At 43.0% G+C, this 26,398-nt stretch overlaps 1 protein-coding gene across 1 annotated transcript in view; it reads right to left on the bottom strand.

Annotated features, from left to right (window-relative positions):
- Positions 1 to 26,398, bottom strand: part of LOC139333376 (anoctamin-9-like) — a 47,593-nt gene that overhangs the window by 10,235 nt on the left and 10,960 nt on the right. The window contains exons 3-11 of the mRNA XM_070965770.1: positions 22,840 to 22,962; positions 22,589 to 22,728; positions 21,980 to 22,029; positions 21,475 to 21,533; positions 18,886 to 18,965; positions 16,543 to 16,677; positions 15,186 to 15,279; positions 6,627 to 6,687; positions 6,461 to 6,543 (exon numbers count right to left, since the gene is read on the bottom strand). Coding sequence (XP_070821871.1) covers positions 6,461 to 6,543; positions 6,627 to 6,687; positions 15,186 to 15,279; positions 16,543 to 16,677; positions 18,886 to 18,965; positions 21,475 to 21,533; positions 21,980 to 22,029; positions 22,589 to 22,728; positions 22,840 to 22,962 — 825 coding nt within the window. The remainder of the gene's footprint in view (positions 1 to 6,460; positions 6,544 to 6,626; positions 6,688 to 15,185; positions 15,280 to 16,542; positions 16,678 to 18,885; positions 18,966 to 21,474; positions 21,534 to 21,979; positions 22,030 to 22,588; positions 22,729 to 22,839; positions 22,963 to 26,398) is intronic.

Here is a 26,398-nt window from a genome sequence, read left to right as displayed (position 1 = left end):
AGATTTTTGGATAGCCACCAAGGACGCCCGGTGGGAAGAGAGAGCGCTGCGGGGGGTGTTTCTCAAGGCGTTGAACAGTTCTTTGAGGGCTGAAGTCGCCAGGTGTGTGTTACCCACTAATCTGCGGTCTCTAGTCTCCTTCGTCAGCAGGCTTGATCAACAGATCCGGGCCGGCCACCGGGACAGGAGTCCTCGTCCTCTCCACCGGACGCCGCGCTTGTTCCCTGTCACCTCGGATGCGTCACCCCCGTCTCCTCCGGAACCCATGCAGCTGGGAAGAACGCGCCTGACTGAGGAGGAGAGGTGGCGCCGGATACGAGCAGGAGAGTGTCTCTACTGCGGTCAGCCAGGACACACCCGCGCCTCATGTCCGGTTCGGCCAAAAGACCGGACTCACCAGTAAAGCCGGAGCTACTGGTGAGTCATATTTCTTCCCCCAGGCTCCGGGGTAGGTTGGCTCTTTCTGTTACAGTCTGTCACGATGATGAGTCGAGGAGCCTGAACGCTCTGGTGGATTCCGGGGCGGAGGACAACTTCATCGATTCAGAGCTGGCAGCGAGCCTCCACCTACCGGTAGAACCGCTCTCCCCTGCTCTTACTGCTAGAGCCTTAAACGGCACTTTCCTGGCGGAAATCACCCTGCAAACCATACCCGTGACTTTAGTTGCCTCCGGTAACCACTCCGAGCTCATCAGGTTCTGTATCCTGCCTTCTTCTGACCCTCCGTTGGTTCTTGGACACCCCTGGTTGAGTAAGCACAATCCCCATATAAATTGGTCCAGCGGGAAGATCCTGGGATGGAGTGAGTTTTGTCTGTTTTCGTGTCTGCGCTCTGCTCTCCCACCTGTTTCCTCACAGCCTCCAGTGCCGGTCGAGCCCCCGGATCTCTCTCACGTCCCTGCTGTCTACCACGACCTGGCTATGGTTTTCGACAAAGATCGAGCGGTCTCTCTACCCCCCCACCGCCCTTACGACTGCGCCATCGACCTGCTGCCAGGCGCACCCCTGCCATCGGGTCGGCTGTACAACCTCTCTCGCCCTGAACGAGATGCCATGCAGGCATATATTTCAGACTCCTTAGCAGCTGGAATCATCCGTCCATCCTCCTCTCCGGTGGGTGCTGGTTTTTTCTTCGTCGCCAAGAAAGACAAAACTCTTCGTCCGTGCATAGATTTTCGGGGGCTGAACAACATAACTGTTAAAAACAAATACCCGTTGCCGTTAATCTCTTCTGCTTTCGAGCCTCTGCAGGGAGCCAACCTCTTCACCAAGCTGGATCTGCGCAACGCATATCACCTGGTACGCATCCGCGAGGGTGATGAATGGAAGACTGCGTTTAACACGCCCCTTGGCCACTACGAATACTTGGTGATGCCATTCGGCCTCACCAACGCGCCGGCAGTTTTTCAGGCTTTGGTGAACGATGTGCTCCGTGACTTCATCAACCGCTGCGTCTTCGTTTATCTAGATGACATTCTCATCTTCTCCCGGAATCAGGAGGAACATGAAGTACACGTCAGGTCAGTGCTCCAACGTCTCCTGGAAAACAGGTTATTTGTTAAAGCAGAGAAGTGTGAGTTCCACGTCACTTCACTGTCTTTTCTGGGATTTGTGGTGGAGAGAGGACAGCTTCGGACCGACCCCGACAAGACCAAGGCAGTGGTTGAGTGGCCCCCTCCCTCCGATCGTAAACAACTGCAGCGGTTCCTGGGGTTTGCCAATTTTTACCGGCGTTTTATTAAGGACTACAGTAAGGTGGTAGCTCCTCTAACCAAGCTGACTTCTCCTTCTCTGCAGTTCTGCTGGTCTCCTGAGGCTCAGTCCGCTTTCCAGCGTCTTAAGGATCTCTTCGCTTCCGCCCCGTTCCTCATCCATCCGGACCCGTCCAAGCCGTTTGTGGTGGAGGTGGACGCTTCCGATACTGGGGTGGGGGCCGTCCTCTCTCAGAGATCTGCTCCTGATCAGAAACTTCATCCCTGCGCCTTCTTCTCCAAGAAACTCTCCCCTGCGGAGAGGAATTATGACGTCGGGGACCGGGAGCTCCTAGCAGTCAAGCTGGCGCTCGAGGAGTGGAGACACTGGCTGGAGGGTTCTGAGGTTCCGTTCACCGTCTGGACCGACCACAAGAATCTGGCTTATATTCAAGCGGCCAAAAGGCTGAATTCCCGCCAGGCCCGGTGGTCATTATTTTTTAGTCGTTTCGTTTTCACTCTGTCTTACAGACCTGGTTCCCGGAACGTGAAGCCAGACGCACTCTCTCGTCAGTTCGCCGGTCCCGAGTCCAACTCTCCGCCTGCTACCATCCTTCCAGCCTCGCGAGTGGTGGGCTCCCTGACCTGGGAGATAGAATCCGTTATACGGGAGGCCTTAAAGGACCACCCCGATCCTGGCGGGGGACCGCCCGACCGGATGTTCGTTCCCGCTACAGTTCGCCCCCGGGTTTTGGACTGGGGTCACTCATCCCGTTTCGCCTGCCATCCAGGTGCTGTTCGCACTACCACTCTACTCAAGCGCAGCTTCTGGTGGCCGGGGCTGGAAAAGGATGTCCGTGAGTATGTGTCAGCCTGCGCTGTATGCGCGCAAAATAAAAGCTCCCACCAGGCCCCGGCGGGTCTCCTCAGACCACTCCCCGTTCCTGGACGCCCCTGGTCACACATCGCTCTGGATTTCGTCACTGGTCTCCCCCTCTCAGCTGGCAACACCGTCATTCTAACGTGTGTTGACCGGTTCTCCAAGTCTGCTCACTTTATTGCCCTGCCCAAGCTCCCTTCTGCCAAAGAAACGGCGGAGCTATTAACCCTCCATGTCTTCCGCCTGCACGGCATTCCGGTTGACATTGTCTCTGACAGGGGCCCCCAATTTATCTCCGGGGTGTGGAAGGAGTTCTGCAGGGCATTAGGAGCGTCTGTCAGCCTCTCCTCGGGTTTTCACCCCCAGACGAACGGGCAGTCGGAACGCACTAACCAGGATCTCGAGTCGGCTCTTCGGTGCGTGACCTCCCAAGATCCCGCCGCCTGGTCCCGTCATCTCCCCTGGGTGGAATACGCCCACAATTCGCTGGTCAGTTCCGCCACCGGACTCTCCCCTTTCGAGGCCGCTCTCGGCTATCAGCCTCCCCTCTTCCCATCCCAGGAGGACGAAGTCGCGGTTCCCTCTGTCCAGCATCACCTACGCCGCTGCAGACGCATCTGGCGGCTTACGAGGGCGGCTCTCGCTCGCACTGCGGAGACGAACAAGCGCATCGCGGATCGCCGCAGGAGGATTTCTCCGTCATACGCCGCAGGTCAGAGAGTTTGGCTTTCTTCCAAAAATATCCCCCTGAAATCCATGTGTAAGAAGATGTCACCCAAGTTCCTCGGCCCGTTCGAAATTGTCAGCGTCATCAACCCGTCCGCTGTCAAGTTGCTCCTCCCTCCTTCCCTGCGGGTGCATCCTGTGTTTCACGTCTCTCAAATTAAGCCGGTTTCCTCCAGCCCTCTGTGCCCTCCAGCCCGAGCCCCTCCACCCCCCCTGGTCATCGACGGCGGTCCGGCCTTCTCTGTCCGCCGCATCGTGGATGTCAGGAGACGAGGCAGGGGACTACAATACCTGGTGGATTGGGAGGGTTACGGGCCGGAGGAACGTTCCTGGGTGCCTCGTTCCTTCATACTCGACCCCACCCTCATCTCTGACTTCCATCATTCCCACCCTGATAGGCCGTCTGGGCCGCCAGGAGGCGTCCGTTGAGGGGGGGGTACTGTTAGGACCTGGCGGTGTGTCTCTCCCTTTTGTGTCGTTTTCCCCTGTTTTCCCCAGTGTGTTTTGTCTGTTTGTCTCCCCCTGTCTGTCCAGGACCGTGCAGTGGGGCTGCACCTGCCAGTCGGGCTCCGCCTGCCTGCCTCCTCTCGCACCTGCGGATCGTCAGCTCATCAGCGGCTGCATTTAACCCAGGCTTTTCCCTCCAGTACTCGTCAGATCGTCTGCTTACCTCCGTGGTAGTCTGTCGTTCCTCTGTCCGTAGACTTTGTTCTTCTGTGTGCGTCCGGTCCATTCTGACCCGTGTTTTTTGTCTGCCCTCTTCCAGGAGCCTTTTGCCCTGTGGATAAGCCCTCAGCCCAGCCTAGCCTCGGTCGTGAGAGGAGTTGGAGCTTCCAGCAGAGTGTTTGTTTGCTCTCGCCTTTAGTTTTTCCCGTTTTTGTGGACACCTTTAGTTGCTCTGTGCAGAGTGTTTGTTTGCTCTCGCCTTTAGTTTTTCCCGCTTTGGAGGACACCTTTAGTTGGACGTTGCAGAGTGTTTTTGTGCTCTCGCTTTTCGTTACCCGTTTTTGTGGACACCTTTTGTTAATAAACCTTCTGTTGAACTTACCTGCCTTAGTTTGTACTCTCTCAGGCCATCCCTTAGAGTTCACCTTCCTCTGGTCCTGGTGTGTGTACTCACACAACAATGGTTGCTATTCTGCTGGACTAGGAGTGGGTTTGGACAGAAATATGTGGCCCGTGTCACACTCTAATACAGATATGTAGAAATTTTCAGCATCTTGCAGCAGTAAATATCCACTTTTAAACATCAACCTAAAAAACTTCACTTTACCATCATTTTCCCAGTATCAGTATCACTGAATTTTGGGTTTTCATTAGCTGTGAGCCATAATCAGCAAAATTACAAGAAATAAAGGCTTAAAATATTTCATATTTCATACAATATATGAGTTTCACTTTTTGAAATGACAGACAAAAAATATTGAACTTTTTCACGATATTCAAATTTTTTGAGCTTAACCTGTGTATTGTGTATACTTTTTTACTACATATTAACCGGATAATGTGTATCGTTTTGATGTATATTAACTGGATATTGGGTATTGTCTGTTAATATTAACAGAACGTTGTGTATACTCTTTGAGTGCATATTCCACTATCAGGCCCACTTCTGGCTAATAACATTTCAAGAAAATAATGGGAAGTCAGAGACTGTTGTGCACTCATCTTTACAGAGACTTGGTTCTATCACAACATCCTGGATCAAGCTATTGCACTCAAGGGGTGGACCATGTTCTGTGCTGACAGAATGCAAGACTCCGGTAAGACAAAGAGAAGCAGATTCTGTGTTTACATCAATGATGCTTGGTACTCAAAGTCATCAAAGTGGATGGACAATATGTCCCAAATGTTGAGTTCTTAATGTTAAGATCTCCACCATACTATCTGCCCAGAGATTTCACCAGTGTGTGTGTTTGTAGTGCTGTTTACATGCCTGCAGATGCAAATTCAAGTTATGCACTACAGGAACTGAGGTCACTAGTAGTCAAAACAAGAATGGTACTGATATTGTCTGTGGTAATTTTAATCAACTATACCTAAAATCTTTTTCACCTAAATTTCACTGGCATGTCCACATCCATACCACGGAAAGAAATACCCTGGACCATGTTTACACAAACTTTCCTGGCAGCTACAAAGCCTTCCCAGACCCACATTTTGGTCAATCAGATCAGATCAATCAACTTTGGCTTGCTAGCCAGACTTTGGGAAGCCCTAAGTACTTTAAGAAACTAGCTCTCCACCACATCAAAGGCAACATCCCACCCAGCCTGGACCCTCACCAGTTTGCATTCAGAACCAACAGATCTCCAGACAACAATCTTGCTGGGTGGTGCACATGTAGGAAAAACCTGTCTACATCAGTGGAGCTGAGGCAGAGCAGATGAATGGTTTTAGGTTCCTGGGAATCAGTATGTCCGAGAATGTGTCATGGACATCTCACATCTCCATTCTGGTGAGGAAAGCTCTGAAACAACTGTATTCATTAAGAGAACTTCAGAAGGAAGCTCCTGCCAAGCTCCTTTTAACCTTTACAGAGGTGCAATCGCAAGCATCCTGACCGGAAACAATACAAAATGGGATACACACAACCCAGGAGGGCCCTGCAATAGGTTATTAAATCTGCTCAGAATATTACAGATATCCATCTCTTGAGCATCAATGATATCAGTGCTGGTTTAACACCAGCCTACAGAGCTGCTTGTTTATGTAGACTGTGAGACTCCCCAATTCATCATCCACACTCCACCATAAATAAAAGTTGTTTTTTTTTTGTTTGTTTTTTTGCAGTGTAAAGGGACTGCAGTTTGAATTTCATTGTACAACCCTGTGTTGTAGAAAGAGCAATCAATTAATCTTGACCCTTATGGTTCATGGTTCAAGTTCATGATTCAGTTAATGCATTTAGAGATTTCATTATTATCATTATTTTGGAAAAATGTTCTACTTAGCTCAGTTTGACACCATTAAGAATGAACAATCATGAGCAAATTTTATACAATTTGAGATTTTTGATGCCTCCAAGTCACTTTATCATAGGGACACATGAGAGAGGTGCAACACAGCACTACGGATAAATCCACAGAATTTACATTCACATGCAAATGTGTTTTTAGTCAAAGATACAGTATGATATACAAGTTTAGGCAGAAAGCAGTACCTCCTCCTCACACCAGTCATAGACTTTCCACTGAGAAACATGTCTAGCTCTATGTCTCTTCCACAGCTCCAGGAACAGAGTGGCTGAAAACACACAGACAAACAGGTAAATAGAGGTGCTCAAATCACAAGAGATCACATAAGATTAGACATATTAGAACACTCACCCCAGATTGCCATGAACATTGCAAAAGCCACAGTGCCCTCATTGTCAAACAGATGGCTGACCTGTGTCGATACAAACACATCATCATGTAACCAAAGAGGGAAGATCGTGAATCTGGTACCACACAAACCCAGATAATGAGCAGAACCAGCTTTTCATAAAACCATGAATACTTTTATGTCTGGTGTCCTGACTAACCTCTTCATCACTCAAATATAAGGACTGTTAGCTGGTAAAGCCCTGGTTACTCAGTTACTAAGAAATATTTATAGGAACCTGCTTGTGTCCATTGGTTTGTGGTAAATGACCCACCCCCTAACCCAACATCTATTAGCAGCTGTAACTTGGCACTAGAGGCCTTTCCAGCTTTACATTTGTCTACATGCTAAAGGCAATGTCGGACTCCTTAGTCTTCCCTAGGCCCCTGCCAAATCTGACCAGGGATGACATGTTTAGCTGCATGTCATCATTCAATCACTGGCAGGTGAGGTGGTGTCCAGCAAACCATGTGGGCTCAATAGATAATTGACAAATTTTCTGGGGAAGACCTGGTCTGATTAGGACCGAGGAGACGGAATCCATCCCAATTTGGATAGAGCAGCTCTAAGTAGTGCACTAAACCCGTGACAACTCAGAGTTGAGACCAGGAGGCGGAGCTGCAGTCCTACACGGTTCTCTGTGCTTCAAGTAGAAAAGGATATACTTTTTATTAATCACTGCACACACATGCTACAGGGAGGAGACTGCACACATGCCATTCTTAGTGAAATTATTTTTTAGCGCATTTGACCCATACTGGAAAGTCCTTCCTCCGCGGCAGACCAGGAGCGGTGGGCTGCCAGCCGACAGTGGCGCCCGGGGACCAAGATCCTTTCATCACCATTGGTCAGGTGGTGATCGTCTTGCATGTTTTTGGAACATGCAAACTCCACACAGAAAGGCCCCTTTCCTCAAGCAGGCACTGAAGGCATGGTGGAGGACATGCACCCGGCACCCACGCTAAGTGGGTTTTCAGAGAATGCCCTTTAGCTGTGGTATAAAGAGTGTATATCACGGCCTGTCATAATGTATTGCTTAAACAACCACTGCAACAGCAAAACGAGTTAGGAGAATTAAATGTGGACTCCTTAACATCATATCTCTGTTTTCCAAATGTGTACTAATAAATGAGTTACTATCAGACCATAGTATTGATTTATTTTGTCTGACTGAAACCTGGCTGGGGCTGCACGGTGGTGCAGCAGGTAGTGTGCGTGCCTCACAGCAACAAGGTCGCAGGTTCGATTCCTGGGTCGGGCCTTTCTGCGTGAAGTTTGCATGTTCTTCCCGTGCATGCGTGGGTTCTCTCCGGGTACTCCGGCTTCCTCCCACAGACCAAAAACATACTCATTAGGTTAATTGGTGACTCTAAATTGCCCCCAGGTGTGAGTGTGAGTGTGAATGGTTGCGTGTATGTGCCCTGCGATCGGCTGGCAACCGGTCCAGGGTGTACCCCGCCTCTTGCCCGTAGACAGCCAAGATAGGCTCCGGCCCCGAAAGGGATAAGCGGCATAGAAAATGGATGGATGGATGAAACCTGGCTGTGTCCTGAAGAGTATGTTAGCCTAAATATTAATTAATACTCACATTCCTCAAGGCAGCGGCCGAGGAGGTGGAGTTGCAGCCATTTTTGACTCAAGCCTGTTCAACTCCAAACCTAAACTCAATTATAACTAATTTGAAAGCCTTGTTCTTTGTCTTTCACATCAAACCTGGAAAACAGTGCAGCTAGTTTTATTTGTTATAGTGTACCACTCTCTCAGGTTTAGTCCTTAAAACAGAAAAAGTAATTATTATTGTGGCTCATTTTAAGGTTCATTATAATTACAGCCTTAGTACTACGTTTATCTCATTATTAGAATCAGTTGGCTTCCGTCAGGATGTACATGACCCTACTCACTGTTTCAACCACGCTCTCGACCTTGTTCTGACATATGGAACACTAGTCTCTTCACAGAATCCTCTTTTATAAGACCATCATTTAATATCTTTTGAATTCATATTACCAGACTACCAGCCATTAGGCAGAAATTTCCACACCAGATTCCTGTCTGATAGCGCTGTAGCAAAATTTAAGGATATGATCTCATCAGCATTTAATTCAATGCCAGAGGGTTTTAGCTCCATTATATACCCCCCAAAGCCGCAAATTAAAGCAAACTTCACAAAAAGTTAAAAGGAAATGGCATTCCACCAATTTGGAAGAATAAGACATTCTTAAAACATACAGGAAAGCCCTCCGCAGTGCTAGAGACCAGTCATATTTTTAGACTGTTTTTCCACATGTCGACCTTCACCAACTAATTTTAATAATTTCATCATCAAAATCATCAACCTGTATTTAAGACACCATCCTACTGTAACTAAGCTGCTTAAAGAAGTTTTACCCTTAATTGGCTCTTCTATATTAGATATGATCAATGTCTCTTTATCAACAGGTTTTTGAAACCTGGCTGTGTCCTGAAGAGTATGTGAGCCTAAATGAAGCTACTCCTCCGAGCCATATTAATACCCACATTCCTCGAGGCAGCGGCAGAGGAGGTGGAGTTGCAGCCATTTTTGACTCAAGCCTTTTGATCAACCCTAAACCTAAACTCGACTATAACTCATTTGAAAGCCTTGTTCTCACTCTTTCTCATGAGAAATGGAAAACAGTGCAGCCACTTTTATTTGTTGTAGTATACCGCTCTCCTGGTCCTTACTCCGAATTTATAGCTGAGTTCTCGGAGTTTCTATCAAGTTTAGTTCTTGAAGCAGATAAAGTAATTATTGTAGGTGACTTTAATGTACATGTCGACGTTGATAATGACAGCCTTAGCACTGCGTTTATCTCAGTATTAGACTCAGTTGGCTTCCGCCAGAATGTACATGAACCGACTCACTGTTTTAACCACACCCTCGACCTTGTTCTGACATATGGCATTGAAATCGAAGACTTAATAGTCTCCTCACAGAATCCTCTTTTATCAGACCATCATTTAATAACTTTCGAATTCATATTACCAGACTACCAGCCAGTAGGCAAAAATTCTTATACCAGACTCCTGTCTGATAGTGCTGTAGCTAAATTTAAGGATATGATCCCATCAGTATTTAATTCAATGCCATGTCTCAATACAACAGAGGAGTCTTATGCTAACGTTAGTCCCTCCCAGATTGACTTCCTGGTTGATAGTGCTACAGGATCGTTGCGTATGACACTTGACTCTGTTGCTCCCCTAAAAAAGAAGAAAATTAAACAGAGGAGGTTAGCTCCAAACAAATTAAAGCAAACTTCACGGAAAATAGAAAGGAAATGGCGTTCTACCAATTTGGAAGAATTTCGGTCCGCCTGGCAAGACAGTCTTAAAATATACAGGAAAGCCCTCCGCAGTGCCAGGGCAGCCTATTACTCTGCACTAATAGAGGAAAATAAGAACAATCCCAGGTTTCTCTTCAGCACTGTAGCCAGGCTGACAGAGAGCCATAATTCTGTTGAACCATGTATTCCTTTAGCTCTGAACAGTAATGACTTCATGAGCTTCTTTAATGATAAAATTCTAACTATTAGAGACAGAATTCATCGACTCCTGCCTTTAACAGGTACTGTTTTGTCTTCAAACGCAGAAATCGTAGAAACTGTTACTCAGTCTGTCGCAGTTTTAGACTGTTTTACTCCTGTTGACCTTCATCAACTAATTTCAATAATTTCATCATCAAAATCATCTACCTGTATTTTAGATCCTATCCCGACTAAGCCGTTTAAAGAAGTATTACCTCTAATTGACTCTTCAGTTTTAGACATGATCAATCTCTCTTTATCAACAGGCTACGTACCACAGTCCTTTAAAGTAGCTGTGATAAAACCGCTACTGAAAAAGCCTACTCTTGATCCAGGGGTTTTAACCAACTATAGACCAATATCCAACCTTCCCTTTCTCTCAAAAACTCTTGAGAAAGCAGTTGCTAATCAGCTGTGCGACTTTCTAAACAATAATAGTTTATTCGAGGATTTCCAGTCAGGATTTAGAGTGCATCATAGCACAGAGACAGCACTGATTAAAGTTACAAATGACCTTCTAATTGCATCTGATAAAGGATTTGTCTCTGTACTAGTCTTACTGGATCTTAGTGCTGCATTTGACACCATTGACCATGGCATCCTATTGCAGACATTGGAACATTTCATTGGCATTAAGGGAACTGCGCTAAGCTGGTTTAAATCCTACTTGTCAGATCGCTCTCAGTTTGTACGCGTTAATGACGACTCCTCTGTGCTCACTAAAGTCAGCTATGGAGTTCCGCAGGGTTCTGTGCTTGGACCAATTCTATTCACCTTATATATGCTTCCTTTAGGTAAGATTATCAGGAAGCACTCAATAAATTTTCATTGCTATGCAGATGATACCCAGCTATATTTATCAATGAAACCGGAAGAAACCAGTCAGTTAACTAGACTACAAGCATGTCTTCATGACATAAAGACCTGGATGACCTGCAATTTTCTGATGCTAAACTCGGACAAAACTGAAGTTATAGTAGTAGGCCCTAAACATCTTAGAAAGTCACTTTCTGATGACATAGCAGTTATGGATGGCATTGCGCTGGCCTCCAGCACCACTGTAAAGAATCTGGGAGTTATCTTTGACCAAGACATGTCCTTTCACTCCCATGTAAAACAAATTTCAAGGACTGCCTTTTTTCACCTACGTAATATCGCAAAAATCAGGCATATTTTGTCTCAAAATGATGCAGAAAAACTAGTCCATGCATTCGTAACTTCCAGGCTGGATTATTGCAATTCTTTACTATCAGGCTGCCCAAATTCGTTGCTGAATATTCTCCAGTTGCTCCAGAACGCTGCAGCACGTGTTCTGACAAAAACCAGGAAACGAGATCATATTTCTCCAATACTCGCCACTTTGCACTGGCTCCCTGTAAAGTTTAGAATAGAGTTTAAAATTCTCCTCCTTACTTACAAAGCCATAAAAGGCCAGGCACCTTCTTATCTTAAAGAGCTCATAGTACCTTATTGCCCCACTCGAACACTGCGTTCCCAGAATGCAGGTCTACTTATGGTTCCTAAAGTCTCAAAAAGCAGAACAGGAGTCAGAGCATTTAGCTATCAAGCTCCTCTCCTGTGGAACCATCCTCCAGGCTTTGTCCGGGAGGCAGACACTGTCTCTACATTTAAGAGTAGGCTTAAAACTTTCCTTTTTGATAAAGCTTATAGTTAGGGCTGGCTCAGGCTTGTCCTGGACCAGCCCCTAGTTATGCTGCTATAGGATTAGACTGTCGGGGGACATCCAAAGATACAGCGAGCTCCTCTGTCCTTCTGTCCCTCTCCATCCGCACGCTCTCATGTCCTACCACGGCATGTTACTAACTTAGCTCCTTCCCCGGAGTCTCTGTGCTTTGTCGTCTTGCAGGTTCCCATGGACAGTGGCTGAATCTGGATTGTGGATTTCAGCTGCGTCTCCTGCCTTGGCCCTGCCTGACATCCACTGCAACTGCTACTGCTATTATTACATCCACTGTCACTGTTACTGTGACTGCATGTCTGTCTCTGTCTCTCTCTCTCTCTCTCTCTCTCTGACTGCATTTCTGTCTGTCTGTCTGTCTGTCTGTCTGTCTGTCTGTCTGTCTGTCTGTCTGTCTGTCTGTCTGTCTGTCTGTCTCACTCTCCCTCTCTTGCTCTTCCTCTCTCACCCAACCGGTCGAGGCAGATGGCCGCCCACCCAGAGTCTGGTTCTGTTCGAGGTTTCTGCCTGTTAAAAGGAAGTTTTTCCTCGCCACTGTCGCCAAGTGCTTGCTCATGGGGGAATTGTTGGTTTCTTTGTAGATAAAAGAGCTTGGTCTGTACCAGCTCTATATGGAAAGTGTCCTGAGACAACTTCTGTTGTGATTTGGCGCTATACAAATAAAATTGAATTGAATTGAATTGAATTGAATCAACAGGCTATGTACCACAGTCCTTTAAAGTAACTGTAATAAAACCTCTACTTAAAAAGCCTACTCTTGATCCAGGGGTTTTAGCCAACTGTAAACTTATATCTAACTTCACTTATCTCCATAAACTTCTTGAGAAAGCAGTTGCTAATCAGCTGTGTAACTTTCTACACAACAATAGTTTACTTGAGGATTCCAGTCAGGATTTAGAGTGCATCATAGCTACAAATTACCTTCTACTTGCATCAGACAAAGGACTTGTCTCTGTACTAGTCATGTTAGATCTTAGTGCTGCATTCAACACCCTGATATTCTATTACAGAGGATGGAACACTTCATTGGCATTAAGGGAACTGCACTAAACTGGTTTAAATCCTACTTTTCAGATCGCTCTCAGTTTGTACACATTAATGATGACTCCTCTGTGGTTGCTAAAGCTAGCCACGGAGTTTTGCAGGGTTCTGTACTTGGACCAATTCTATTCAACTTATATGCTTCCTTCAAGGAACGTTATCAGGAAGCACCCAAAACATTTTCATTGCTATGCAGATGATACCAAGCTATTCATCAGTGAAGCTAGAAGAAACAAATCAGTTAACTAGACTACAAGTGTGTCTTCAGGACATAAAGACCTGGATGACCTGCAATTTTCTGATGCTAAACTCGGACAAAAATGAAGTTATAGTACTAGGCCCTAAACACCTTAGAAACCCACTTTCTGATAACATGGAAGTTATGGGTGGCATTGTGCTGGCCTCTGGGAATTATCTTTGATCAGGATATGTCCTTTTACTACCTTATAAAACTAATTTCAATGACTGATTTTTTTTCACTTATGTAACATTGTAAAACTCATGCACATCTTGTTGCAAAAACTAGTCCACGCATTTGTTACTTCCAGGTTGGAATATTGCAATTCCTTAAAATCAGGCTGCCTAAATTCATTGGTGAATACTCTCCAGTTGATCAGGAATACTGCAGCACATGTTCTGACAAAAATAAGGCAAAGAGATCATATTTCTCCAATAAAAAAATTCAGAATAGAATTAAAAATCCTCTTTAGTTACAAGGCCTTAAATGGTCAGGCACCATCTTATCTTAAAGAGCTCACAGTACCTTGTTACCTTGTTTCATTTTAACTCTCTCCAGAGTGCATTAATACTAAACTTGGTGTTTCAATGTGTATGGGGGACATTGAGTTTTAATAAAACAATGATACATGATGCCCAGCAAGGGTCAACTCTGTGACTCTGTATAGTTGAAACTAGGGATGGGAATCGAGAACCGGTTCTTTTTGAGAACCGGCTCCCAGTAGCTTAATTCCTTGGAATCGTTTGCCTGCCTGGTTAACGATTCTGCTTGTCGATTCCGCCTGTCTTGCACATGCGCGATAACGTCACACACGCTGCATTGTTTTGGTTTAGAATGTAGCAGATATGGTGTCGAGGCAGAAACGCTCCAAAGTATTACTATATTTCACACGAAAAGTTTCCATTTCTTCAAAGGGGGGAAATACCTCCAACATGCTAAAACATTTTTCCACACAGCATGCAATTCATTTGCAGGAATGTCATGTGTTTGATACGCTATTTAGCGACGCTTATGAATCTAGCAGCAGAGCAAACACCAGGGCGTCATCTGTTATTACTGCCGAAGGTAATGTTGAACTCTTACAAGCCGTGTCTATTAAGGTTATCGCCATTTCACTGTGTAAACTGCTTTCGCCATATGAATCATCTCCATGTCCTTCCGTCAAATTTCGATGACGATGACTGCCAGAGTAAGGCTGGCTAAGAGGCCAGCTCTCACGCTGGCTCAGAGGCTGCAGCGGGCACCGGCAGGTCTCGTGCACCTCTATCCACTCCTTTCACTCAGGCAGGGAAGAGTAAAATGACTGAGACGAGGATAAGGGTTACGTCACACATCATTTGTGCATACTGTATATGTTATATTTTCTCTGCAGAGATGAAAATATAAAAGACAGTTAATGCAAACAAACCCATTTGTACTCTCTTATTTTCTCACCCAATGAGAATCGAAAAGAGAGTCGATAAGGAATCAAATCGATAAGCAAGATCGATAATGGAATCGGAATCGTTAAATTCTTATCAATTCCCATCCTTAGTTGAAACATCACTCAGTTGCCTCTAACTTTTTGTGCGATCCATCCCTTTACAAGTTAATCCGTTAATGTGGATCTAAGTTAATTTTGTCAGAAAATAATGATTTGACTCTTCTTCAACAATTATTGGCTGTGATGCAGTTTAGTTGCTTTTCACTGAAAAGAGGAAGAGGAAAAAGAGATTGAACTGTTTTGATATTGCTTGGATGTTTCACTGTAGACAGATGAGCTACTGCTAAAATCACCAGCAACCACCATCAGCATTGACACAAATTTTCACACATAAACAGACTTCAAAACCTTAATGCGGATGTAATCTGAGTCAGACCTAGTTTGTGCGTTACAATCAATTTCAAGTGAGTAATGGAGAAGGAAGATGTGAATTTCATTCACACTCTAATGTGAACTGCCAGCAGCTGGTTGAAGAGATTAGATGAACAGAATATGGAGACAGAGATGAGATGAGTTCACCTTAGCATAGGTGCATGTGTCTGACAGATGCCAGGCTTTACACGTCTTATCACATCTCGGACACATGATGACGTGGGACTGACACACTTCCTTACTGAGGAGACACATAGAGACAATGATTAAAGGGTTAATGGACATAAATAGTTAATCATGCTGTGTCAGTGATTCAGCTGCTGCTTTTCTACACAAACATGATTAACAGGAACAGCTGGCTTCCCATTGCTCTGCTGAGGTCCAATGTGAGAAATTTCCAAGTGAAGAGACAATGGGCCTTGTGCAAGAACCTGTCATATGAACAGATTTGTTGTTATGTTACATGTAGGGGTGATTTCAGATAATCTGTTGCCTTCACCCATTTTCTAATATTCAAAATCTCTTAAGGTCTCTTGTCATGTACAGTCTGACTTTCTCCACAAGTGGAAAACACGTGCCCTGGGAATCATGATGTCTTAATCTGAACGAATATAGGTTCAAATATGATACTAAACAATGTAAACTAAAACATAGAACTAAAACAAACAAAATGACAAATTAATATTCTCTCCACCTGATGATCATCATGTCTGTGAATTTAATGAACTTTTTAAAAAGTATTTGTAAAACTATTTTTCTTCTCATATTTTTGTACAGCAGCTGATACAAGATGCTACTTAAATTCTCTCCTTCTGACAGCTGTCTCAGAGTCTGGTCTCTGTCCAATGTCATCCACTGTTATAACCCCTGATAGTGTGACATCAGCTGCTGTAGAATGGTAGAATGTCATATAGTTCTCTGTTATAAACCTGACAGTGTGACATCAGCTGCTGTAGAATGTAATATCATCCTCTGTTATAACACCTGAAAGTGAAATCCTGTCTATTATCTTTCATTTCTCTCTTTGTCAGTCAGTTCACAGCTCCACTCTGATAACACATTGTTTTCAGCTGTACTACTCCTATTTTCCTGTTGTCAGCTAAATTTTTCTTACTCTTTGGTAACATTTTGTGAATGAAACTTGCCCATACACATATTGGAATAGGACTCCTTATATAGCAATTTTAGGAGCGTTGATTAGGCTCATAATCATGTCACGATGGCTTAGATGTAGGTGGTACTCATCAGGCTGAAATTATTGATTTATGATGAGTTTGTCCAGTTGAACTTGACTGAAAATGTGCTGGAACCTCACGGAGAAAGTGGTTAGTCGAAGAATATGAAAATGTTCTCTTGTGACAGGCCATGTTTTTTTGGATACTACCACTAGAAGTCCCCCAAGTCATACATTTTCAAATTCTAAACAGTTTTATAGCAGTTTATTAAAGCAAAAGGGCCAGTGTTTTTAGACAATTTACCACATAATATTACTTCTATAACTCACATGAGAGGGTTGGTGTTGAAAAAGGCAAGTCCATACAGGAACACTACAACACCCAGAACAGCAGCTGGAACCAGCAGCTTGGTGTACCAGCCCAGCCAGAGGTAGTACAGAGCCACCTTCTCTCCAAAGTAGCTTCTACAGGGAGGAAACACAAAGGCAGACATGATGTAACATACCAACACATCACACACTAGTGACTAAAAAGTCTTCAGTCATCTTGGATTTTTTTTTTTTTTTAACGTTTTATTGTTTTACAATGTTGGATCACAGATTAGTTTTCTTTGAAAGAAAAGTTTCACCTGCATCTGTGTCAGTGTTTCCCAGAAAGATCTAGCTCTATAAGGTTCTAGAAACTCTCCGTAAGTGTGTGTTGTTAGCCACATTTGTGTGTTTTTTTGAGATGAGACTAGAATGACAAGATAGGAGAGCCAGAAGGATACAGGCTTTTCAATGGCCAATGAATTCAGAAGAGGTATAAACACTTTTAGACGACAGATATGTCATGTGATTTAGTTTGTTTCAAGGGTCAAGGATCAGCAGATGTACACCATAAAGACTGCTTTCTCTGCAGCCCTGAGGATTTGCAAAGCAACAGGGATATACAAATACAGCAAAGTAAAACACTCCCAGAGGAAAACCTGCTGCAATCTGTAAGACAACTTATTTTAAAGTGAGACGACCCTAAAAATGTTTAATCTGACATACCCTTACATGCATAGGCATCACACACATACTACCCATGTACTGCATACATTCAGACCCACAGTCCCAGCTCTCTTTCCTTTTCTTTTGTCTCATCTTTTTCTCATTCTTTCCCTCTAAACTGAACTTTTCTACTTACAGATAATCAAATATATTTTTATCATTATCACTATCAACAATTGCTTGTATTATCATCATTGCTGTTAGTAATATTGTTGATGGGGATGGTAGTTTTTTTTGCTTTAAGATGTTTCATTTCTTTATGATGTTTGCCATGTTATTATTAATCTAATATTGCCATTATTAGCATTTATTTTTTCAAACATCAATCTACACACACCTACACTCACACATTTTTTGCTTTCTTCTCCATCAGTGTTGTATAACATTCAACATATTGTTGAGGCTTGAGGCTTTTCTTTGTATCCTTCTATTTACAGAATTGTTATTACTTCATGGTATTTTAGGGTGATGGAATGTAATAAGGAAAGATACTCCCTATAACACAAGAACTTGCCTGAGAATCCTCATGTTTTAAAGTTTACTTCAGTATCAAAGTAATCTAGCGATAGTTGTCTGTACAACCATGGTTAGACTGAAAAACGAAACAGCTAACAGTAAACTCGGCACACTTTTAATGGTACCAATTTTCCTAAATATATTAACACCCTTTTAAAATCCTTGATTTACAATCAAGGTAATATTCTGCACACACACACACGCACGCACGCACGCACGCACGCACGCACGCACGCACACACACACACACACACACACACGCACACACACACGTCAGGCCAGGTCTTTTTGGATCCACTCAGATGTTACACATAATGTTGTAGTAGAACATATAAAATGCATATAAAATGCAAATCTGACTCAACTCTGACCTATGGTCATGCCCTTTGGGTAGTGACTGGAAGAATTAAATGGTGAAAACAAGTGTCAGAAATGCGTTTCCTCTGTAGGGAAGCTTGGCTGACCCTCAGAGAAAGAGTAAGGAGCTAAATCATCTGGAGAGAGCTCAGAGTAGAGCCACTGCTGCTTCAAGTCGAAAGAAGTGAGTAGAGGTAGTTCCGACATCTGATCAAAATATCTCCTAGGTACCTTTCTTTGGAGGTTTTCTGGGCATGTCCAACTGGAGACCTCAGGGTGGGTCATCTCATATGGCACTAACAGCAACAAGCGTTGCTGGAGAAAGGGATATCTGCACTGCCTTACAGCAGATAAGCAGCGGAAAATGGACCAATGGATGGATGGAAGGGATGAATGAGCTATTAGCAGTTCTTGTTTGCAATGTACCCATGGATGAACAGACAACTGTCACTGGATTACTTTGATGCTAAAGAAAAACAGAAAGAAAGGCAATTCTGCTTTTGTGAGTAGTGTTTTTTTCCTAAACCTGCAAGGTGTTATCTTCTGTTTTCCCTAATCCATTAGGCCAATATCCTTAACAATGACAGACAGCTACAGTTTAACAGTTACACACAGATACAAACAGACATTACAAACAGTTACACATGCTGTAGATACAGAAACAGTTACAGACACACATGTATACATACAGTTAGGCAGACATAGAAAGAAAGTGAAATACAGATCCAGACAGACATATAGACAGTTACAGAGTTACAGACTGACTTGATGTCGTTGATTGGTTGGCCTGTAAACAGACCTGACCATCGAGCCCACTTCTTTTTCAGCTGTTTCTGCTTCTTCCTCTAAGGATCATGGGAAAAAAAAATCAATATACAGACATCAGTACTTCATCCTGTATACTAATACACTGAACACATTTCACATCAACATCACAACATTTGTGCAAAAGTATGTTTCAAAGTGTGGATAAATATTTCACCTTCACCATTCTTACTTGATGTCAATAGCAGAGAGAAACATTCATGGCTTTGTGACAGAGAAGAACCAACAGACAGACCATCACCTTTTTACTGGGTTATATTTAGAGTAACCCTGTGACTGCCGTGTTTTTCATGACATGCTCATCTTTGCTGAATGTAGAAAACACAGCTGTGAATTTTTGACCACAGCATGTGGTGTTACTTTTTAACTACAGTGTCAAGCCACTGACCCTTTTACGTGGTTGCCATCTTTACACATTTTTCCTCCAATCTATCTGCAAACTGTGCTTATATATCAATTGTGATCATACATCTGTGATGCTGGATGGCACTCACACTGATACACTGGGAATATCAACTTTCAGCCCCCCTTTCTTCCAGTACCTTTGTAGAGTTTCTGTCCACTCAGACAGAGTTTTTAGTCAGTATGAATGCCACCTTATGTCTTATGAACACACAGCACACTGAAAAGCTCTCTAAATTGACCTCTTACATTGCAGAGCTAGAGTTGAAATACAGCATGCTGCCTCCCTGTCTGTGGGTTTATATAAACAGATTTGGTTTGGTGTTGCCCCTATTGATGACCCCTTCCAAACCATGGTTGAGACCTGGTGGCATTAATTACTCTTATGTAGGCACAGGATCCCTCTTGATTGAAAAGAGACACATCCTCCATCCCATACATAGTGGATGATTTTATGGCTTTAGTAAATTGGCAAAATTGGGTATACTGTGTGTGGGTCCACAGCTCAGTTTTTACAAGACCTTGGTGAAGGAAACATCCATCCATCCATTATCTATACCGCCTATCCCTTTCGGGGTTGCAGGGGGCTGGAGCCTATCCCAGCTACAATGGGCGAGAGGCGGGGTACACCCTGAACCGGTCGCCAGCCGATTGCAGGGCCACATGCAAAGACAGACAAACATTCACACTCACACTCACACCTACGGACAATTTAGAGTCATCAATTAACCTAATGAGCATGTTTTTGGTCTGTGGGAGGAAGCCGGAGTACCCGGAGAGAACCCACGCATGCACGGGAAGAACATGCAAACTTCACACAGAAAGGCCCCGCCTGACCCGGGGATCGAACCGGCAACCTTCTTGCTGTGAGGCACCCGCACTACCTGCTGCGCCACCGTGCAGCCCGTGAAGGAAACAACTTTTCATTTTAGATGTCACTAATTAATGTTAATTCTGTACATAACTTGATGACAGAACACAGTGAAACTTATCTGTTACTGGTTTTTGTGGCTACACTCAACCAAATACCATTTGTGAGGGAAGAAGCTCCACTCTGTAATGTCACTGTAGTGGACAGTGGACTGAGTGTTTCTATAGTTCACTATAGTAAGATGTGTTCTCTCTAGCAGATTGCTTCATGTCAGTTCCAGCAGTCACCTCTCCAATTAAATGTTCATTCATTTTAGATCAGTAATTCAAAAATTCACTTAAAAGTTTTGAACCAGTGCTTTCAGTATTATGGGAATTGAGGTGTGAATCGATTTTAAGGTTCTCTTAATGGTTTATAAATGTCTTAGGGGTATTGGGCCTTCTTATCTTTCAGAATTGCTTTTACTTTACGAACCCTCGCGGACACTGGTCTTTTATCTGTTCCCAGAGTAAAAACTCAAATGCACAGAGAGGCATCTTTCCAGTTTTATGGCCCTCGATTGTGGAAGAGCCAAAAAGTATATTAAGAACATGAGTTAAAGCCAATTTAACTCACATTCTTAATATACTTTTTGTTTTATTTTATTTTCCTTATTATTTTTTTATACTATTACATTTAACTATATCTTAACTTATAACTAAATGGTCTTATTTGTTAATATATGGTTATTTTAGCTTTTCTTAATGTTCCTATATATTTTCATCTTGTATGTTTTTATAATTTCATGAATGGGGGTGTTTTTAACATGTAAAGCACTTTGTGCTACATTGTATGAAAAGTGTTCTATAAATAAAGATTGATTGATTGATTGATTGATTGATTGATTGATTGATTGATTGATTGATTGATTGATTGATTGATTGATTGATCAGATGCATTAGTAAAGAAGCTGTTATGTCAGATGCATATTTAATAAACATTTCTTGTCCTATCTATCTTATTGTGCATACGAGCATATTTGGCACAAACCTTTCTTTCAGGATGAACTAAGTTCTATATCAGATCTTATGTCAGGTTGTAGTTGAGTGTGCTCTGAGAAGATATGTTACTTGATAGTCAATGTATGAATCAGTTTGGACTTGATATCAGCAGTAATCAATGTTAAGGGACTTTGATCAGGGCCAAAAAAGAAAAAACTTGATTGCGCAGAGTAATAGCTCCAGCAGTTTGAAGAGATCAGTCAAAGATTGACTCACCTCATGCAGACAGAACATGGTCTCAAACACATCTTTCATCAACAGTTCCTCCAGGTTCTCTGATAGAATAAAACAGAACATATCTTATTATATCTTCATTGGCTCCCCGAGATAACCGGCCTTCCCAAGGTCGGTATCTCTCCACTCTCCTGGATGTTATGCAGACAAGACGCTTTGCTTTTTCCCTCTTGCTCCCTCTTGTTCTTCTTTTTTCTCATCTAAGTAAACGGGGCGCTGCTCGTGAGAGATTGTGCAACCCACAGTTCTCCTGCTCCTGTCCTCCCCATGTTATGTGTCATTGTCCTTTTTTATGTTTCTTGGACGGGATGTAACTGAAACGGAACTAATAAAGGCATTCATTCATTCATTCATTCATTCAATCATTCATTCATTCATTCAGTTAAAGCTCTGTGTGGATGATATGTTTTCATGTTTGCTGTATGTTTGCTGAGGTTCTACAAAGCCTTGGATGACAGTATCAAATTCTATTAAAATAATCACATACCTCCTGTGTTGATGAAGGTCTGATGAAGGATAAAATTGACAATTCGGATCCTGGGGAAACAAGAAGAAGTAAAAAGTGAAACATTGTATCTGCAGGATCAGAATGAATAGGTTTATATAACATAATGTGTTTGGACTGTACAGCTATTGGTATGTGGCATACACATACAGTGCTCAGCACAGATGAGTACACCCCCTTTGAAAAGTAAGATTTTAATCAATATCTCATTGAACACAAGAACATTTTCCAAAATTTTGACAAGACTGAGTTTTATAAACTCAGAACATGACAGAAGGTTAATAATATAACTTAGATCACAAAATCTTAAGTTTTACTCAAATTAGCTGATGCAAAAATGAATACACCCCACAACAAAAACTACTACATCTAGTATTTTGTATGAATCAAGGACCCAACCTGGGGCTTACAATAGTTAACCATTTACTGTTTGTACTTCAGTCCTTTTTAATGAGTACTGATCATTGTTATTAGGTGAAAAAATAAATCTCCTGCAATTAATCAACTACTCGACAACTTTTTGGGATTTGTTCTTGACTACTAAAATAGAGCAGTTGTGGATGCCCTTGAGTATATGTGTGTGTGTTTTACCTCGTAGCCTGGGTGACGCTGCCCCTCACATCCCCGCACCAGTTGCAGGAGTCAGAGACTTTGAGTAGGTACTTATAGTCTTGAAACATCTCATACGGAGCACGGAGGCCGAAAAACACTTTGTCATCATGGGTGATCCTCTAACACACACACGTTTTCTTGTATTCATACAATCATTCCCATCATATTATATCAAGCATTAGGTCAGGGTGTTCAGAAGAAATGTGGAACAATAAAGGAAGCAGACTCACGGTGACGGTGATATTTTTCTTTTCAAGTTGCTGGATGAAGGCTCTCTGTCTCTGCACCCTCTGATCCATGTCATCATCCACCTTGTGGGCCACCAGGACATAGTCAAATGTCCTCTGGGTGGGCTGTTCAAATAAATATTTACATATTGTTAAGCTCAGCTCAAAATAAGTGTATGCTCAGCTTATACAAAGTATGTCAAAGATGTTTCAACCCCAGCTGTTCATGGTGACCTGAGCTATTTTTCAGGAGTGCAGTGGATTAGAGAAAAATCACTGGTTTTTGTGAAATCAGGGTTACAAACCGCTGCTACATCATTACACAGCCTTAAGCCTCCTGTGAAAGTGGTCACCGAACAACCGGAATTGAAAAAGTGGGTCTTAGTCCAGTTTCAAGTGGACTCTGGTGGTTTATTTGTGATGTGAAAGTAAATGGAAAAAACACATGATTTCATGACTTTTAACATGATTTCAAAAGTTAGAAACTACTATCAAATTAATCTGCTGGTTGTGAACTGTTCTGGATATGATCTCATAACTGATGCATAATTGATACTGTATATGGGATAAGTGACTTATCCCATATATCAATTACTTACGCAATAAAGTGCACCCTGACCTGCTGTCAGTCACCGGAATGGAATGTGCTGATGATGCAGGATGGCATCATCAAAACTGTCCAATTAATGAGTTACCTGTCAGTCTATAAGATTTCATGTTTATGCCAATTAGTTTGTTTGTCTTGAACATGAACTGAACCAAAACTGAAAGACAACCATGGCTCAAGCTTTCTCTCTCCAACCCTCAACCTCCCTTGGTGATCCCTCCCTTGGACTAAACTCCCACATTCCCTTGAGCCTGAGCCTGCAGAGAGTCCCAATGCTGTGGAAGAGGTCCTGTGCGGTTCCTGTTCCAAAGAAGAAGTCTCCATCTGGGCTTAATGACTACTGACCCGCTGCTTTTACATCACTCATGATGAAGGTGCTGGAGAGGCTGGTCCTGGCCCACCTCCAATGGCAGGTGAAATCACTACTGGACCTTATACAATTTGCCTACCAACCTCATCTGAATGTCGACGACGGCATCATACACATGCTGCAGCTTGCTCACTCCCACCTGGATAGTACAGCAACTTGAGGATCACTTTCTTTGATTTCTCCAGTGCATTTAATACCATCCAGCTGTTGCTCCTGGATGAGAAGCTGTGAGTGATGAGAGTCAACACACCCACCACCTCCTGGATTACTTACTACCTGCCTGACAGGTAGTGTTATGAGACCATGGAAAGTAGTACAGGAGCACCACAGGGGACTGTTTTGTGTCCTTTTCTCTTCACCTTGTAAAACTCAGACTTCCAGTGCAACTGTTCATCGTGCCACCTACAATAGTTTTTGGACAACTCAGCGGTGGTGGGGTGTATAAAGGATGGACGAGAGGAGAAATACAGAGCAGTGGTAGACGATTCTGTGGAATGGTCTGGTAGAAATCACCTGCTGCTTAGTGTGGCCAAAACCAAGGAGATGGTGATTGATTTCAGAAGGAACAGGACAACCACACAACCACTGTGTATTCTGGGGGCGAATGTCACAGTGGTTGAGGATTAAAAATACCTTGGAGTACACCTTGACAACAGACTGAACTGGAAAATTAACATCAACATTATGGATAACCTTGAACATCCTGTTCACCACCTTGTGGACAGAAAACGGAGCTCTTTCTCCGGTAGACTGCTCCAGCTCTGCTGTCACAAGGTCTGCTTCAGGAAATCATTCCTGCCATGGGCCATCACACTGTACAACAGTTACATAAACATATTATATATTAGAATACATATTGTGTAACTATATACTTAGTTATATTCTTTAAGAACTTCTTCTTTATTGTACATACAGTGGGGAAAATAAGTATTAAACACATCAACATTTTGTCAGTAAATATATTTCTAATGGGGCTGGTGAAATGAACTTTTCATCAGATAACAGTAACAATTAGTGCTGTCAAAAATATCGCATTATTAAGGCGTTAACGCAAATCAATTTTAACGCCGTCATTTTTTTTATCGCGCGATTAACATTCAGGCGGATGTCAAGCGCGAAATGCTGAAATGGATGCGAACAAGATTCTGAGTAGAAAGTTTAGTTTCAAAAAGTTCCCAGATGGGTCGACTGACAAGACCAAAGTTTGGACAGAGGCATATGGATACCGCAACTAAATACAAGCTTACTGCAGCCATAGCCAAGTAATGTTCATTCTTTCTGGAGAGAAATAAGAGGCTGGGTTGATAAGCCTCTGGTGAATAAACAGAAGAGCATCATAGTCTGACTGCTTGTATGTTCAGAGGAAACTTAAGAAAGGAAAGTTTAAGCCATGGTTTAACTGCACTATAGCCTGAGTCCTAGTTTACAATGATGTGCACTTTGTAACTTTATCTTGTATCACCCTGTTTTGATCCCTTAGAAAGGGTTGTTGAAGGGGCTTTTTTGTAACCAAGTATTTATTTTTTGTCATCTGTTTATTGACAGTGATAAATTGTGTGAGATTTGATTCATTCAAATGTGAATGACTGCTCAAAATTTTGAATTTTTATTTGTATAGCGCCAAATCACAACAGAAAATGAGAATGTTACTGTGAAATATAACACTACACATTGTTTTCAATAAAAAATATTTGCACAAAGCAAGCCTATCCACTTTTCTATGTTGATAATTGTATTAAAATGATAATTAATGGGACATTTAGAATAGATAAAAATGTGTGATTAATTTGCGATTAATTGCGAGTTAACTATGACAGTTATGTGATTAATCGCGATTAAATATTTTAATCGATTGACAGCACTAGTAACAACCCAAGTAATCCACAAATACAAAGAAATCAAAACAAACAAGTCCATAAATGAAGTTATGTGGAATAAAGTGCAATGACACAGGCAAATAGAATTGAACCCGTGAACCGAAAATGATTTAATACTTGGTAGAAAAGCCTTTGTTGGTAATGACAGCTTCAAGACGCCTCCTGCATGAAGAAACTAATCACATGCATTGCTCAGGTGTGATTTTGGCCCATTCTTCCACACAAACTCTCTTCAAATCTTGAAGGGTCCAGGGGCCTCTTCTATGAACTCTGATCTTCAGTTCTTTCCATAGATTTTCAATCAGATTTAAGCCAGGTGATTGATTGGGCCACTCTAGCAGCTTTATTTCCTTTCTCTGAAACCAATTGAGAGTTGTCTCTGTATGTGAAGTCTGCCAGTACCACATGCTGAAAAATAACCCCACACCATGATGTTCCCACCTCCAAATTTCGCTGTTGGTATGGTGTTTTTGGGGTGATGTGCATTGCCAGTTCTCTTCCAAACATGGTATGTGCTGTGACATCCAAGAAGTTCCATTTTTGTTAAGATCCTGGCTTCCTGTCTCTCCCTGTGTGTCTCCTCTCCCTTTTTCCTGTGTGTGTGTCTGTCTGTCTGTCTACCCCTGGATCGGTGGCTGGGCAGCCCCTCACCTGCTGCCAGCTCCTCCCACGGCGACTCACCTGCACTCACTCTCCCTGATTAGGGAG

Source organism: Chaetodon trifascialis, chromosome 1 (assembly GCF_039877785.1).
Source record: "Chaetodon trifascialis isolate fChaTrf1 chromosome 1, fChaTrf1.hap1, whole genome shotgun sequence".
In the NCBI taxonomy this organism is placed as follows: Eukaryota; Metazoa; Chordata; class Actinopteri; order Chaetodontiformes; family Chaetodontidae; genus Chaetodon; species Chaetodon trifascialis.
The sequence above is the reverse complement of the archived record's forward strand: the minus strand, read 5'-3'. Positions and strand labels throughout refer to the sequence as shown.